General features: G+C 31.2%; 1 protein-coding gene across 7 annotated transcripts; it reads left to right on the forward strand.

The window, feature by feature from the left end:
- The first annotated feature begins 4,465 nt into the window (after positions 1–4,465).
- LOC107847040 lies at positions 4,466–8,471 on the forward strand. 7 transcript variants are annotated; one of them, XR_001667276.2, is made up of 8 exons: positions 4,466–4,882; positions 5,520–5,572; positions 5,662–5,731; positions 5,862–5,949; positions 6,032–6,108; positions 6,238–6,320; positions 6,405–6,487; positions 7,892–8,468. XR_001667276.2 is itself a non-coding variant. In XM_016691287.2 (7 exons), the coding sequence occupies exons 2-7, from the start codon at positions 5,550–5,552 to the stop codon at positions 6,420–6,422; spliced, it is 345 nt and encodes a 114-aa protein (XP_016546773.1). In that variant the 5' UTR covers positions 4,466–4,882; positions 5,520–5,549; the 3' UTR covers positions 6,423–6,686. The 7 variants fall into 7 exon arrangements, 2 of the variants coding, with proteins under 2 accessions (XP_016546773.1, XP_047255745.1); XR_001667277.2 differs by having other exon boundaries at positions 6,235–6,320; positions 7,892–8,466; XR_007047428.1 differs by having other exon boundaries at positions 6,252–6,320; positions 7,892–8,465.
- Positions 8,472–14,262: the final 5,791 nt, after the last annotated feature.

Raw genomic sequence — 14,262 nt, forward strand, 5'->3', positions numbered from 1 at the left:
TAGTTCACCATAATACCCCTATTAAATGATATTTATATTTTAATTTAAAAATAAAATAATTAATGCAAAGGGTAAAACATGGAATTTTTTTTTCTATTCTTGATTAATGAAAAAAGACAAGTAAAATGAGAAATAAAATTTCCTAATTTGGGATGGAGGGAGTAATTGATATTATTTTTGGATGGACACATAAATTTTTAAAAAAATCATATCTGTATCTATAATCTATATCTATATCTATATCTATATTCTATAATCTATAATCTATAATCTATATCTATATCTATATCTATATATATATATATATCTCTATCTATATCTATAATCTATAATATATTAAAAGTGTGAATGACCTTAGAAATATTGTTTGAACTTTTTGCCTTCATTAAAAGTCTCCGCTTTAAACAAAATCGTCTTTTTACTATTTTTTTTCTAATATTTAAGAGTTAAAAATTAATTAAATATATTTATGGTAAAACCTTACCTTATTAGAGTTCATCAGAATTTCACTATTTTTCCTAATTTAAAAGTTGAAATTAATTAAATATATTTATGGTAAAAACCTTTCCTTATTAGAAGTTATCAAATTATTGACAACTAACACTTTTTCATTTGATTAAGAATTCTAAATCAACTAAATTTGATTTTAAGAAGATTTGAAAAATATAAAAATAAATATAAAATCGTTAAAATAAGAAAAATTTAAGAAGTATTAGATTTTTTTAAAATTTTAAATACTTAATAAAAATGTAATAAAAATGTAATCAATGATTTTGTAAAAATTTGACTTAAATATATATATATATATATATATATATATATATATAATCGTAATACAAATATGGTTCAAATTGATACATCTTTCTTAGCCCGTGGCAACAAGAAAAAGCGGAACTATATGGCAAACATAAAAGTGATGATTTGTCAACTACTTGGAACTTCTGGTGGTAAAATATATATATATGCATATATTTATGTTTATATCTATAATTTATAATCTATATCTATAATATATTAAAAGTGTGAACATCTTTAGAAAAGTGATTTGAACTTTTTGCCCTTCATTAAAAGATTATCTTTTAGGCAAAACTGTCTTTTTACTATTTTCTTTAATTTATTATTTAATTTTTTTTATTATTAACTAGACTCCTAAAATATATGAAAAGAAAAATAATTAATATTTTTCTTTGATAAATTAGAAAAATACTCCTAAAATAGAATCTTATTAAAGAAATACTTCTATAAATATTGAGATGCACGTTAAACTGTTTATGGTAAAATCTTTTGTTTTCTTTTTGTTTTGATTTTGATTGATGATTAATTAGATTTTTCTTCTTGCATTCATTACGGTTTTCTAGCCTTCTATTGCATGAAAAAAAGTTTATTTACAACTTAATAAAACAAAGAGCGTATGTTTCAATGATTCGGTTAGTGTCTAGATTGGTGGATCCTTAACTTTTTAACCCTCAACTTCTTTATTGTTTTTGTCAATATAATAGAATTCAACATGTGTATATATATATCTTCTTTGTTTTCATTTAAGTTATTCTTTAAAGTCAAAATTTTGCTCAGACATGAATTATATTCATCAAAATCGAAGTTTTGCGATCACTATTGTATTGTTTAGTTGTTGTTTACATGTCGTAGATAAATGTCGGTTAGCTTTGAGGAATTTCTTGTGTAAAGGTTAGGTTTAATCATATTTTTTTAATATCTCCATTAGTTTATTATTCTGTGGTAGTTTACAGGTTGTAGATGAATGTCGATCGGCTAGGGAAAAATTTTTGTGTGTAAAATTTAAGTTTAATTGTATTATTTTGATATCTATTTTATTGTATTATTTTGTTGTAATTTACAGATGCTAGATAAATGTTGGTCAGCTTTGAAGAATTATTTTAGAAAAGGTTAGGTTTAACTGTATTGTTTTGATATCTTTGTTTTGATGTTTTTTTTGTGCAAATGTTAGGTTTAGTTGTCTTATTATTATATCTCTATTATCGTATTATTTTATTAGAGTTTATAGGTATTAAATGACTGTTGGACGGCCTTGAGAAATTTTTTGTGTAAAAGTTAGATTTAATCGTATTGTTTTATTGTCTCTATCATCGTATTTTTTTGTTGCAGTTTACAGGTGGTAGATTTTTTGATAAAGTTTAGGTTTAATTTAATAAATTTTTCATCTTTACATGTTCAAAAGATGTTGAATTTAATTATTGTATTCGTCTTTATAATTTAAACAAATATCCTTTTTAGTGTAATGTTTTAACTCATTAAAGTGAGGTACATGCGCGAGGCGTGTATAACTAAACTAGTTATTATATTAAAATGTGAAAGATTTTTGAAAACTGATCTGAACTTTTACATTTTATTAAAAATCTCTGCAATACACAAAATTATTTAATTTTAAATAATCAAACATTACACGTGCGAAATACATGCAGATTAAATCAATATTTATAAAAAAGTCAAAAAAATTCGAATAAACCTAAAATAATCGACTTAATTAATTTGATATGATTCAAATACTTAAAAAACCAACTTAATTGATTTAATTTTCTTTCTTGTGAAACTATTCAAATTGAACTGCGAACACTCTTTTGTCTTACTATCAGACCAAATGCCAACAAATCAATACGGTCCGTTAGTCAATAGAATGCTCCTAAAATATAACTTATATCCCTTATATTATAAAAATGTTATACTTACCCTTTACAAGCTACTAGTGAGAAGAAGTACGCCCAATATTTATTCTAAATTAATATTATAATAATAATTATATTAATAATCAGAATTTATTAAAACATATAATTATATTTCAAAATTTTAATTCACAATCAAAATTAAACTCTACAAATATATAAATTAATAAAGAGTATAAAAAATAAAATTTGATGGACCTATATTACTGTTTTTTAGATAATACGGGCTCAGTTTATGATTTTTTTGTCTCATTTTATGCGACACAAATAAAATTTAGATAATCAATCATACTTTTAATATACTTTTAAATATTTTAAGCTGTTAACTGTTGTAGTTTATAATTATTATTTTTAGTTTTTAAATAATATATGTTACTCTCTTTTTTCAAACTTTTGTGGCATTGATAGTCAATTATATTTTAAAAATAATTTAAGTTTGTAATTATTGTGATTTATAATATTTTTTCTTTTATTCCAATTTAAGTGACATTGATATAATTTCAAGAGTCAATCAAATATTTTATATCTTTTTAATTTTTTAATTTATTAATTATTGTGATTTATAATATTTTGTACGCATTTTTTTTGAAATATATAACAGATTAATTTTTTTTAGATATTTTAAGCTATTAACTATTGTAATTTATAATACTTTTTTGTTCCCTGTTCAAAATTTTGTGGCATTGATAGTCAATTACATTTTAAAAATAATCTAAGATTTTAATTATTGTGATTTATAAAACTTTTCATTATATTTCAATTTAAGTGACATAATACTTAGACCATAATAATTAATTAGATATGATATAGTACAATCACGATTAAAGTAGCAAATCAAATATGTCTTAAATGAATCACAATAACTAATTAGAAGTGATATAACGAAATTACTATAAAAAAATACTTCTGAAAAAAATTAATTGGACCTCACATAAGACGTGAAGTTAATTTAAAACATCAAGAGTTAACTTATCATTTTATATCTATTTTACCTTTTTTTATTAAATATATATATATTTTTTAATATTTTGATGACTTATAATAATTAATTAGGATAGTATTTAGTAAAATTTTGATTAAAGCAGCTGACGTAGACATGTCATAAATGTCTATTTTAATTTTTTAATTAAATATTATTATTTTTAATATGTAAATAACTTATAATAATTAATTAGGAGTAATATAGTAAAATTACGGAGCAAGCAGCTGAAGCAGACATGTCGACGGAGAGCTGCTTCAGCCACCCAACTCAATTAGAGGTGATATAGTAAAATCACGATTGAAACAACAAACCAAATATATCTTAAATGACTCACAATAACTAATTAGAAGTGATATAACAAAATTACTATAAAAAATACTTCTGAAAAAAATTAAGTGGTCCTCGTATAAGATGTGAAGTTAATTTAAAACATCAAGAATTAACTTATCATTTTATATCTATTTTACCCTTTTTTATTAAATATATATTTTTTAATATTTTGATGACTTATAATAATTAATTAGGATAGTATTTAATAAAATTATGATTAAAGCAGCTGACGTAGACATATGATAAATGTCTATTTTAATTTTTTTATTAAATATTATTATTTTTTAATATGTAAATAATTTATAATAATTAATTAAGAGTAATATAGTAAAATTACGGAGCAAGCAGCTGAAGCAGACATGTCGAAAGAGTGCTTCTTCAGCCACCCAACTCTCTCTTCTATAATAAGAGAAAATATTCATAACTAAGTTGTTAAAATGTATTTATTGAAAAATAAATTTAAATTATAATCTTATTTATTTAGCATGATATCTCTAAGGCAAATTTGCTAGTAAAGCATAAATATTGGGCGGCGCCAGGCCACTAGTATAAGCATAGAAGAACAGGAATACTCGTCCGTGCCTATCAAAATTCCTAATTCTCATTGATCAAACCTCCCATGGAAGGAGTTGGTGAACTGGAATCGAACAAATAAGAATTTTATTATTTTTTTCTTCTTTTCTTTAAGTTTTAGCCGAGGATTTTGAGATAGTAGTTTTTACTCAGCATGTTGTTATTGTAATTATGTTCCTCCCTTACCCTTCAGGGTTATACTTTCTGTAGAACTACCTATATATTTTTCTTTTTTTTTTTTTTTGCAGGAAAAGGAAGCAAGTCGAGAGCTCCTCCAGTGAGCCTCCTGAAAAAAAAAGTAAGCTTTTTCCTTTAGTATATTGTTGCTTTTCTCAATTTGTTGCTTTTCTCAATTTGGGTCTTGTTTATCCGTGTGTATATTCTGCATGCATACCTATTTTGCTATTTGATTGGTATAAAGATTGGCTGGTCTGCGACCAATTGACTATCCCTTTACGAAAGGGATACATGATAAGCTAATGCCGGAATGAATTTTAGGTTGATTGTATAATATGAGAAATAACTTGTTTAGTTCTGTAAATATCACTTTCGTATCAATATGCAATTTTTCTTACCAAAAATAAAATAAAATTGGTATAATCTGAATGCTAGAGCTATGTGTTATTACTTCTTTAGTGTATTGTAGTGGTTGTAGCTTCATCCCTTGGTTTTGTATGTTCTCAAACTAAAGCTGCCCCTATTCTCACAAACAATGATCCCAGTGGTGGTATCTCTCTGTTGAAGTTTGCTTTCGAAGAATTTCATTTATTGCTTTCTGAGAGTATGACTAAGCCTGCTCCAACTTCTTTTATGCGGATTTTATTTTGATTTGTATATTCACTCATCTACGAAAAATATATATTGATAATAAACTTCCTCCAATTCTTTTATTTCAATTTTCATATTCACTTTCTACAAAAAATTTATATTCACAGAATGGATCCGTTTTGTAGAAGGCATATCTTATGCTCTTGTTGGTCGAATCCAGGTAGAAAGTCGTTTCTTGGTACCTTTTTATGCCTTCTTTATATGATTGGAGCTTCACACTTTCTTTATCTTAATGGTTTGTGTTCACAGGATGAAGCTGCTTGCGTTCTCAAAGACAAAGGTTTTGAGGCATCACCATTACTTGAAGAATTTCTCGATGGTGATATGGTGTTTGGTTGAAACCTTATGTTGTAGATCAGAAGCTCTGTTATTAGCTAGCTTATTTTATTTTGTTTCTAAACTATAGGCGAAATGTGATTTTTAATGGTAATTGATTTGTTGGTTTACAGTTGGATCCTCAGTCAATGGTTGTTCGTGATTTTGCTAGCAGTCGGCCGCTGCCATTGACCAAAGAACGCAAAGAAATGCTCTCAGACAGTATGACTAAGACTGCACCAGCTTTTTTTCTACTGATTTTACTCAACTTGCATAGCATTAACATGAAAATTTTTGTTTGTAGTATTGAGTCGTATTGTAGAAGATGTATACTCTGTTTTGGATGATTTTCTGAAGAGTAAATATCTGCTGCAGCTCCAGGTAGAGAGTGATGTGTTGATTACTAGCCTGTTTCTTTTTTTTTTTTTAGTGTATTATGGTTGTTGCATCACCCTTGTTTTACCTTGTGGTTTTGAGTTCACTGATGAAAGATGCTCATGATTCTAGTAGCCACAATGATTTAGGTGTTTTTCCTGGTGGTGTCTCTCTGCGGCAGTTTGCAATCAAAGAACTGCAAAAATTGCTCTCTAACAGTATGAATTAAGCCTACGCTAGCTTCTATTCTGTTGATTTAATTTTAATTTGCATATTACGTATTTGCAAATAATTATTGACAGAATGAAATCCTTGTTTAGAAGATATATCTTATGCTTTAGTTCGTGGACTAGTCATACCGAGAAAGTGTTGTCTACAACTCCAGGTAGAGAATCGTGTCTTGATTACTTTATTGTACCTTCTTTATGTATTTGTAGCTTCAAAGTTGCTTTATCTTAACAGTTTTGTGTTCTCAATTTGAATTCATGTTCATGTTATTATTGGGCTTTAGTCTATGATTAAATTACAAGCTTTTATGAAATTAATCATTATATGTGTTAAATTACATGATCTTCATGATAAACCCTTCAATTTGTAAGTTGATTATTGTAACCATGTTAACCCTAAATGTTTATGATTTAATGAGTCAAGTATGCTCCCCATGTGTTTGATAAAATACCTATGTGAGTGAAATAGTGTCATTATAACATGATAGCATGTATTCCCCATTCATGTATAAGTAGATGCCTTACAAGTGTTTGATAAAATATCTCTATGGATGAATTATGAAAAAATGAACAATGTTATGTTATTCAAGATTATGCTATGCTTTACTTTTCATGCTATCGAGTCCAGAGGGTATTTAATACTCGACAATTTAGCCGTTTACCTAGAGCCAGTGTCAGTTACAGAATAGTCTCAGTCATGTCATGATCAGTAGTAGTACTCTCAGTCAGTTATAGAACTCAGTAGAACTTAGTCAGTTACAAAACTCAGGAAAACTTAGTAAATTCAGTATCAGTCCAGTTCAGTTCAGTGTCTATTCGGTTGAGAGTAGGATTCAGCACCGAGTGTACCCAAGGATAGGGACTGACCTATCAGTAGAGGGTGTGATCCTTAGAAGCAGTCGTTGCGTTCCAGAACTACGTAACCAGCGTAGGTTGAGACATCAAACCTTCTAGTTGAGGGTTGATGAGGTATTTTAACATGTTAGTTGAGGGTTCCACCATTCTCATTAGAGTACCTTCCAGATGAGGGTAACTCTCAGCTTGTCTTTACCCGTGGCACGGTATTGAAACCCTTCCAATTGGGGTTATAGATTGGACCCTAACTCAGTTATCTTATCTTATTTGGGGCATGTCGGTTAGATAATTACCTCCCACAGTTTCAGTTTCAGTTTCAGTCTTCAGAATAGAATTCAGCTTAGTTTTACAGAATCAGGACTGCCAGATACAGTCAATCAGTATCAGTAACTCAGTCATCAGTAATCTCAAATTATCAATTACTCAGTATCAAAACTCAGTACTTAGCTTCAGAAAAGCTCAGTTACAGTATATATATATATATATATATATATATATATATATATATATGCATAGTAGTGTTTACTCAGCATTTACAGCAGTTTAGATTATCTATGTACTCTCATGTTTAGTTACCTTATAACATTCATCCAGTTAATGTTCATGCATATGAACCCTTGCATTCAGCCTTACCTCATCTAGAATACCAATACATTCCACGTACTGACGCATACTCTTTCTTTGCACTATGATGTCTTATATCATAGGTTCGGACGCTCAGGTTCCCGACCACGCATAGACATATTCAGATTCAGCCAACATATCAAATTTAGTAGTAAGTCTTCATCTATCGAGGATATTCTTTTATTTTATTATTTTAATAGACTCAGTATTTCAGTAGATGGAGTTAGTTGGGGGGTTGTCCCATCAACTCTACTTTTAGATAGTTTTCAGTTATAGGCTTTTCAGATTAGTTTTCAGTTTTACAGATGTTATATATTTCAGTATTTCAGATGTTTTGAACCTTATGGCATTTTATCCTATTTTTTCACATTTATTATAATATATTATTCAGTGCTCACAGAAGATATCAGTTATGGGTTAGCTTGTAGTCCTTCAGGGTCGTAAGTACCGTGTAGCGTTCGGGGTATAGACTTGGGGCCTTACATGACATCAGCCCAATTCAATTTTTTCAAATTCTAAAATTTCTGATTATGTGACCAACATAAGTTGAAAAATGTAATCCCACTAATAATCTAATCCCGTATCCATATCGAAATATTTCCTAATAATGATGGATTAGGTCATTACAACATTTATCAATTCATCCATTGTTTGTCTTCGAATGATCATGAAGAATGGCCGTCCTGGGTGTAGGTTTAAGCCTAACTACCTTTCAGCGATATGATATGTAACTAGTTTATGCTCAAACCCTAAACCTAAACTGAATTACCTAACAAGCTTACAGAAACGACCACCAACCCTCGATCACTAGATTTTAGTATCGAAGTCCCGTTACTAGTCCAACTAGGAAGGATCTTTACGTACTCATAAAGGCACAATGCGAAATAAGGCAGTCATTTTCTCTGAGTTCCCGGGTACCTAGTGACTCATCAACTATGGACATTTAGATTGAGTGCTCAAAATTTGAAGCCTAAAATTTTTTCCCAGGCTTGGGGTGGAACCCCACTATTGTGGTGTTTATCCTGCTATAGCGGCCTGAAGCAGTTTAAAGAGAGGGGAAATGGGTTTATTTCCTATTTATATCCTTTTACTGGAAGATCACTCTCCTCATTCCTCGATCACTTTGCTCTCATCATTGAAACAAGGTAACACTTGATGCCTTACCCTCTATTGTTTCATTCCTTGCGAAAATGCTTGTATTAGGCTAGAATTATGTTGAATAAAGAGGATTTTGAGTGGGGTTTTCAAGTTTTGATTTTTGGAGCTTGGTTGATTCAAAACTCGAAGCATGTTGCTTCTGTTACGTTTATAATGCTTCTATTGCATTCTGAACATAAGGAACTTAAAGTTTGTAGGTTAAACAAGCTTGAAAAACAAGAAAATTCAAAGGGTCCTTTTTGTGTTTCAACTAATATTTTATGCATGATTTAAGAGTTATCATGCCTAAAATTTTTGGTGTAAAGTAGTTCTAGAACACTTTTAGGACATTGATCTAAGTTCGAAAATTGGAAATAGTGATTTTGAGTATAGGAGCACTATCTTTGCACCCCTTGCCTGTTAGGGACCTCAAATCAGATTGTGAGGGCACTTATTCTAACCTACCTAGATAAGAGAACCTCTTACCAACCCTTAAGAAGATATGCAGAATACTTTATTAAATTTCAATAACCAAACTTTATTACAACTATTTTTACAAAACAAATGCGGAAAATATAAATTACCCTAGGATCTGGTCTAAACAGGTACCAGTTCTACCAAGGGAAAAGTAAAGCTGGACACAATTTCCACATGAGTGAGAGGAGTGGGAGCTACTAAAGAATCACTTACCGCAACAATCATGAAACCAACACTAATTCTTGCAAGAGATTATTCCTCGAAAAGGGTAAGCAATAGTAGTACCAGTACAAACCACACTTACTGGTAAGCCTTATTGGGCAGCCTAAATCGGATTATACATATTCTCCGATTCACTCATGGAATTGTTAAACTCACTTGAACCTTATAAATACACCCTATGGGTATCGTAACCACCCTCTAGCTATGACCTGCGAGGAAAAGTTCCATTCATGTACCTAAATCCTAGACACAAGAGTCTGCCAACCTTATCCGACCAACAAGTATGAGAATATCCCAATTACCAAGATATTCCATTATAAGCTATAAGACGGGTTAAGAAATACAGCATAGTCCACGTCATTTGAATAAACCACACTAAACAATCATGCACCGATAAGATACAATACAAAATAGTTAACATGCACATATAGTACAAATCGTATTAAACTGTTACACCATCACCTACACTACCATTTAGGTCCTAAGTCACTCTACACACCTCAATGTTTAGTCCAAAACTACAATAAGGATTACAACCCTAGATTATTCGAAATCTCACCTACACCCAACATGAAATTGTTATTTTTGGTAGAGATTTAACTAAAAAGGGGTCATCTTACCCTTCACCACTACTCTAAACTACGAGCCCAAAATAATCAACACCAATATCCATATAACTTATATAGCTTGGGCTATCCTATTTTAATAGTTGGCTTTTGAGGTGTGATTTTTCTTAGGTTTCATCATTGGTATAAGAGCCACCAACTACCCTCCATGCTTTTCATGAAATAGATGGTGTATTGATGTGTTTTGAAAAACTTTAAGAGTTGCCCACAAGACTAGGGACTAGGTCCCCAAACAACTTTACAATAAGTAGCTATAAACAAGAAGAAAAAAAGCTAAAAATAAATTTCACAAGATATTTATGTGGAAACCTCCTTACTCAAGAGAGTAAGTCTACGACCTACCTCGTAGGATTTATTAACCACTTTACTATCTTCAAGCAACGTTGAATACAAACTCCACAATTTTAAGGATTAAAATCGTTGTCTTAAACCATCTTGAAACTACTCTATTATAAGACTCAAAAAACAATAAATATATTGCTACCAGCTCCAGTGACTAACTCTAGTCAACTCAATACCTAGACTAACCCTAGCCTTCAAATGTTAATTAACTCTAGCTAACATTGTTAAGATTTGTGAAAACAACATTAAAATGAACCTATAACAATTTTACTAAAGAGATTAAGTCTACAAATTTAAAGATCACCAAATAAAGACTTAAATGCAACAAGATCTTATAACAAAATAAGTTTGGTCGAGTAGATCCCTATTGCGGTTGAGGCTTTGCTAACCTTGCGCTTCAAGAGAGATTTACTTTTTCTTGTGCGTAAAAATTAGATTTTTCTTGTTCCATCATCATGAATATATAGGGAATATAAAAAACCTAGGACTCTTCTCATTGGTTGAGGCAAAAAGGTGTTGCACTTCTGCAACCATGTCCACCAACTTTCTGCCAAAATTACACACTACAACTCTAATGCTGACTTGCCAAGGGGTACGAAAGATCATTGAACCTGGTACCTGGAGATCTTTAGTTATTAACGAAAGTGTCTTTCTAGCATCATAGGGACCCTACAATAGGTTGTCTATTATCAAAATTGAGAAATTAACAATTTCTCTCTTTTTGATGATGAAAAACCCATATTCCAGGTTCCTTTAGCATAACCTACTAGCTGTGGGGCTGTTGCATGTTCCTTTTGAGACAGATGCCTACATTTTCCCTTTGAGACAAGTACTATTCCTCTTATGACCTATTTCTTTATATTACTACTACTATTATTCCCCTTTGAGAATTTGACAACCTTTTACCTTTACCCTTCACATGTGGAACAACTCTGATTTTCCCCTTTTAACACATTAAAGAGGAAAAACAGTAAACCATGCAGAACTAAATAACAAGTTAACTCATTATCATTAAGGCTACACTAACATTTATAATAAGAGAGTCAGAAAAAGAAAAAATGATAACATCAAAGCACCAATATTCATTATCCATGACAATAAGAGCATCATACATTTTAATTAATAAAAAGTAACAAAAACCAAGGCACAAAGAAAATTCCACTATACAAGAGACGAAATAGGGTTAGACACACCAGTAATACAAGAGGGGGACAAGTAAGATATAAAGGGACCAGGTCAACATGACTGGGGGAAGGATTAAAAATTTGATAAAGAAGAAGAGTGATGCACTCATTTTCTATGGTATGGTTCTTCAGGAGCTGTTGGGTTAAGTCCTCAACCTTGGTTTCCAATGCCGTAACTTTCACCTTTAAGATATCATTCTCAGTACGAAGAGCCTCACTAGCACTAGGTCCCTTTGCATTGGCTTTCTGAATGCAACCTTCAAACTAGCAATATCAATATCCTTTTACGATGCAAGAGCAGTCATATCCTCCAGTTCACCAATCAACCTAGTTTGCACAACAATCAACTCAGACACAATAGATTTGAAATCCACCCTGCCCTTTTGTGTAATACTTTTATTATCCCCAAAGTGGATAGAGTGAACATCTATTTGGAGGATTTCTACTTTCCAGGGCATCGAAGTACGCAAATACTGTATTTAATAAGAACTCTAAGCTAACCCATGTTTGCCATCCTTTGTTGGAATTTCCTTAGGTATGTTCTCCATTATTATATCATGGTGGTTGACCTTTTTGAACTTGGTGAGATACTCCACCAGATCAACATTTGAGAGAGTAGTGCATTTTTTAGTTCGAGGAAGAAGAGCCTTGTTTACTAATTTAAACAACAATTGAATCTTACCCTTAACAGACTTCTAGTTCACCTTTTTGAAGTTCAATTCATATAACTTACCAATATGCTTGAGGAATTCTTTAGACCGAGGCTCATCTTTCAAAGACCTGACCCCCTCAATAGGTACTCAGAGAGCCTTCCAACATGTCTTCAACCAGTGCAATATTAACATTATGAAATAGGTATGTTAATTATAAGTCATCCCCCCAAAAGGTTAAATCATGATAAATTCAAACCTCCTACTTATGCAAGACTGAAACTAGAAGCCCAAATAAATGACTCAATTGTTGGAAGTTGACAATCTCTATTAGTTCCACCATTTTGGGTAGATAAAAAATACTGGGATAAAAAATACATCCACAAAAAAACTTCTTGCATATTAAGAACTTCTTGTCGTTCCCCTCGAGTGAGTACATTCATAATCCATCTGTACTTATATACTTTCTCACTAGGACCTGGACTCTGTTTGTGCAACACAGAGCTTTTAAAAGCTCTGGATGAACTGAGGACTAAGTCCCCCTAGATCCTGTGTAACCTCATGCTTACGATTGCCCCTAGCAATAGAGCCTGTCTTCTTCACCAAAACTCATTTTCTTACTTTTTTCTTAGAGAGTGTTAAAACACTGGTCATAGCTTTGGTGCGACGTTTAGATACACTTTTGGCAACATCGGTATCAATGTTCTCTTTGATATCATGATTTATTTCCTCTACATCTACCACTACTTCTAGTGGTATATATATCTTAGTTACAGATTACTTTTTCAGAATCTTTTTCTTCTTGGTGTTTTATTTGTTTTTTTGTTAAAAAGCCTCAAGAAGCCTTTGAGAATTTCCTCAAGTCCCATGGACTTTAGGAGGCTTGGCTAGTGGTCTCGAGGTTAAAGACATTCTTTGCTTTATGAATTCTCAGCACAGTGGTCTATCATTATCATTAATTTTCTCTGAATCATCTTCTTTCTTTGCTATTGAAGGGCCATAATTTTGATACCTAGTCATAAAAGACCTTGGAATATTATCCCATTGAGGGTAAGGTGAGAGTGATAGTGACCCAGTACCAAAGAATGGAGACACTTGTTCGGTTCCAACACTTTTAGGAAATTTATCACTTAGGTTAGTCAATCCCTGCACCACCATAGTTTTATAGACTACTAGAATGATAGAAGATGTACCACTCTCATCGGGAAAGTTACCATAAAACTTGTGTTCATTGATGGAGTGACTCTCATGAATGACCATAGTACCAAGTCCTTTAGACAAAACTCTTTTGGGCTAAGAGTCAATTAAAGGTTCCATGGAACCAAGTTGAGAACTAGGTGCAACATCAAATAGGGATAGAGCAATATCAATACTCAAAGTTATAAGAGCTTTAGGGATGGAATCATCACTGACCACCAATGAGGAAGCAGCCAAAGAAGTGTCTCCTATCCTCGAAGGTGTTGAGAGAGCAACATTACTTGGCAGGGAAGAAGGAGTGAGTTGAATATTTGCAAATGGGTTGTGAAGATTAAAATTAGAGGGAGATGAAGAAGAGTAAACCGATGGTATCTTGGGTTCATTTAAGGATGGAGAGAAATGGGGTGATTTAGATATGGTGGAGTCATTACATAAGAGAATTTGAGAAGAGAGAAAAGATTGTGAGTACGGTAGGGAACAAATAGAGTTATAGGGTCTTTGCGTGTTTGAGAGAGATAAATATTTATGTTTAAATATAAGGGAAAGGTAATATTTCATATTTGAATAGATGGAAGTGAAGTAATATGTTTGGTCGGATGGACATAATGGTTGGACTGAA

This window comes from Capsicum annuum, chromosome 11, assembly GCF_002878395.1.
Source record: "Capsicum annuum cultivar UCD-10X-F1 chromosome 11, UCD10Xv1.1, whole genome shotgun sequence".
Taxonomy (NCBI): domain Eukaryota; kingdom Viridiplantae; phylum Streptophyta; class Magnoliopsida; order Solanales; family Solanaceae; genus Capsicum; species Capsicum annuum.

Coding starts and splice junctions, on each gene's coding strand:
- LOC107847040 (XM_047399789.1), top strand. CDS start 5,550: ATGCTCTTGTTGGTCGAATCCAG. Junction 5,573..5,661: donor CTCTTGTTGGTCGAATCCAG/GTAGAAAGTCGT, acceptor TTGTGTTCACAG/GATGAAGCTGCTTGCGTTCT. Junction 5,950..6,031: donor CAAAGAAATGCTCTCAGACA/GTATGACTAAGA, acceptor TTTTGTTTGTAG/TATTGAGTCGTATTGTAGAA.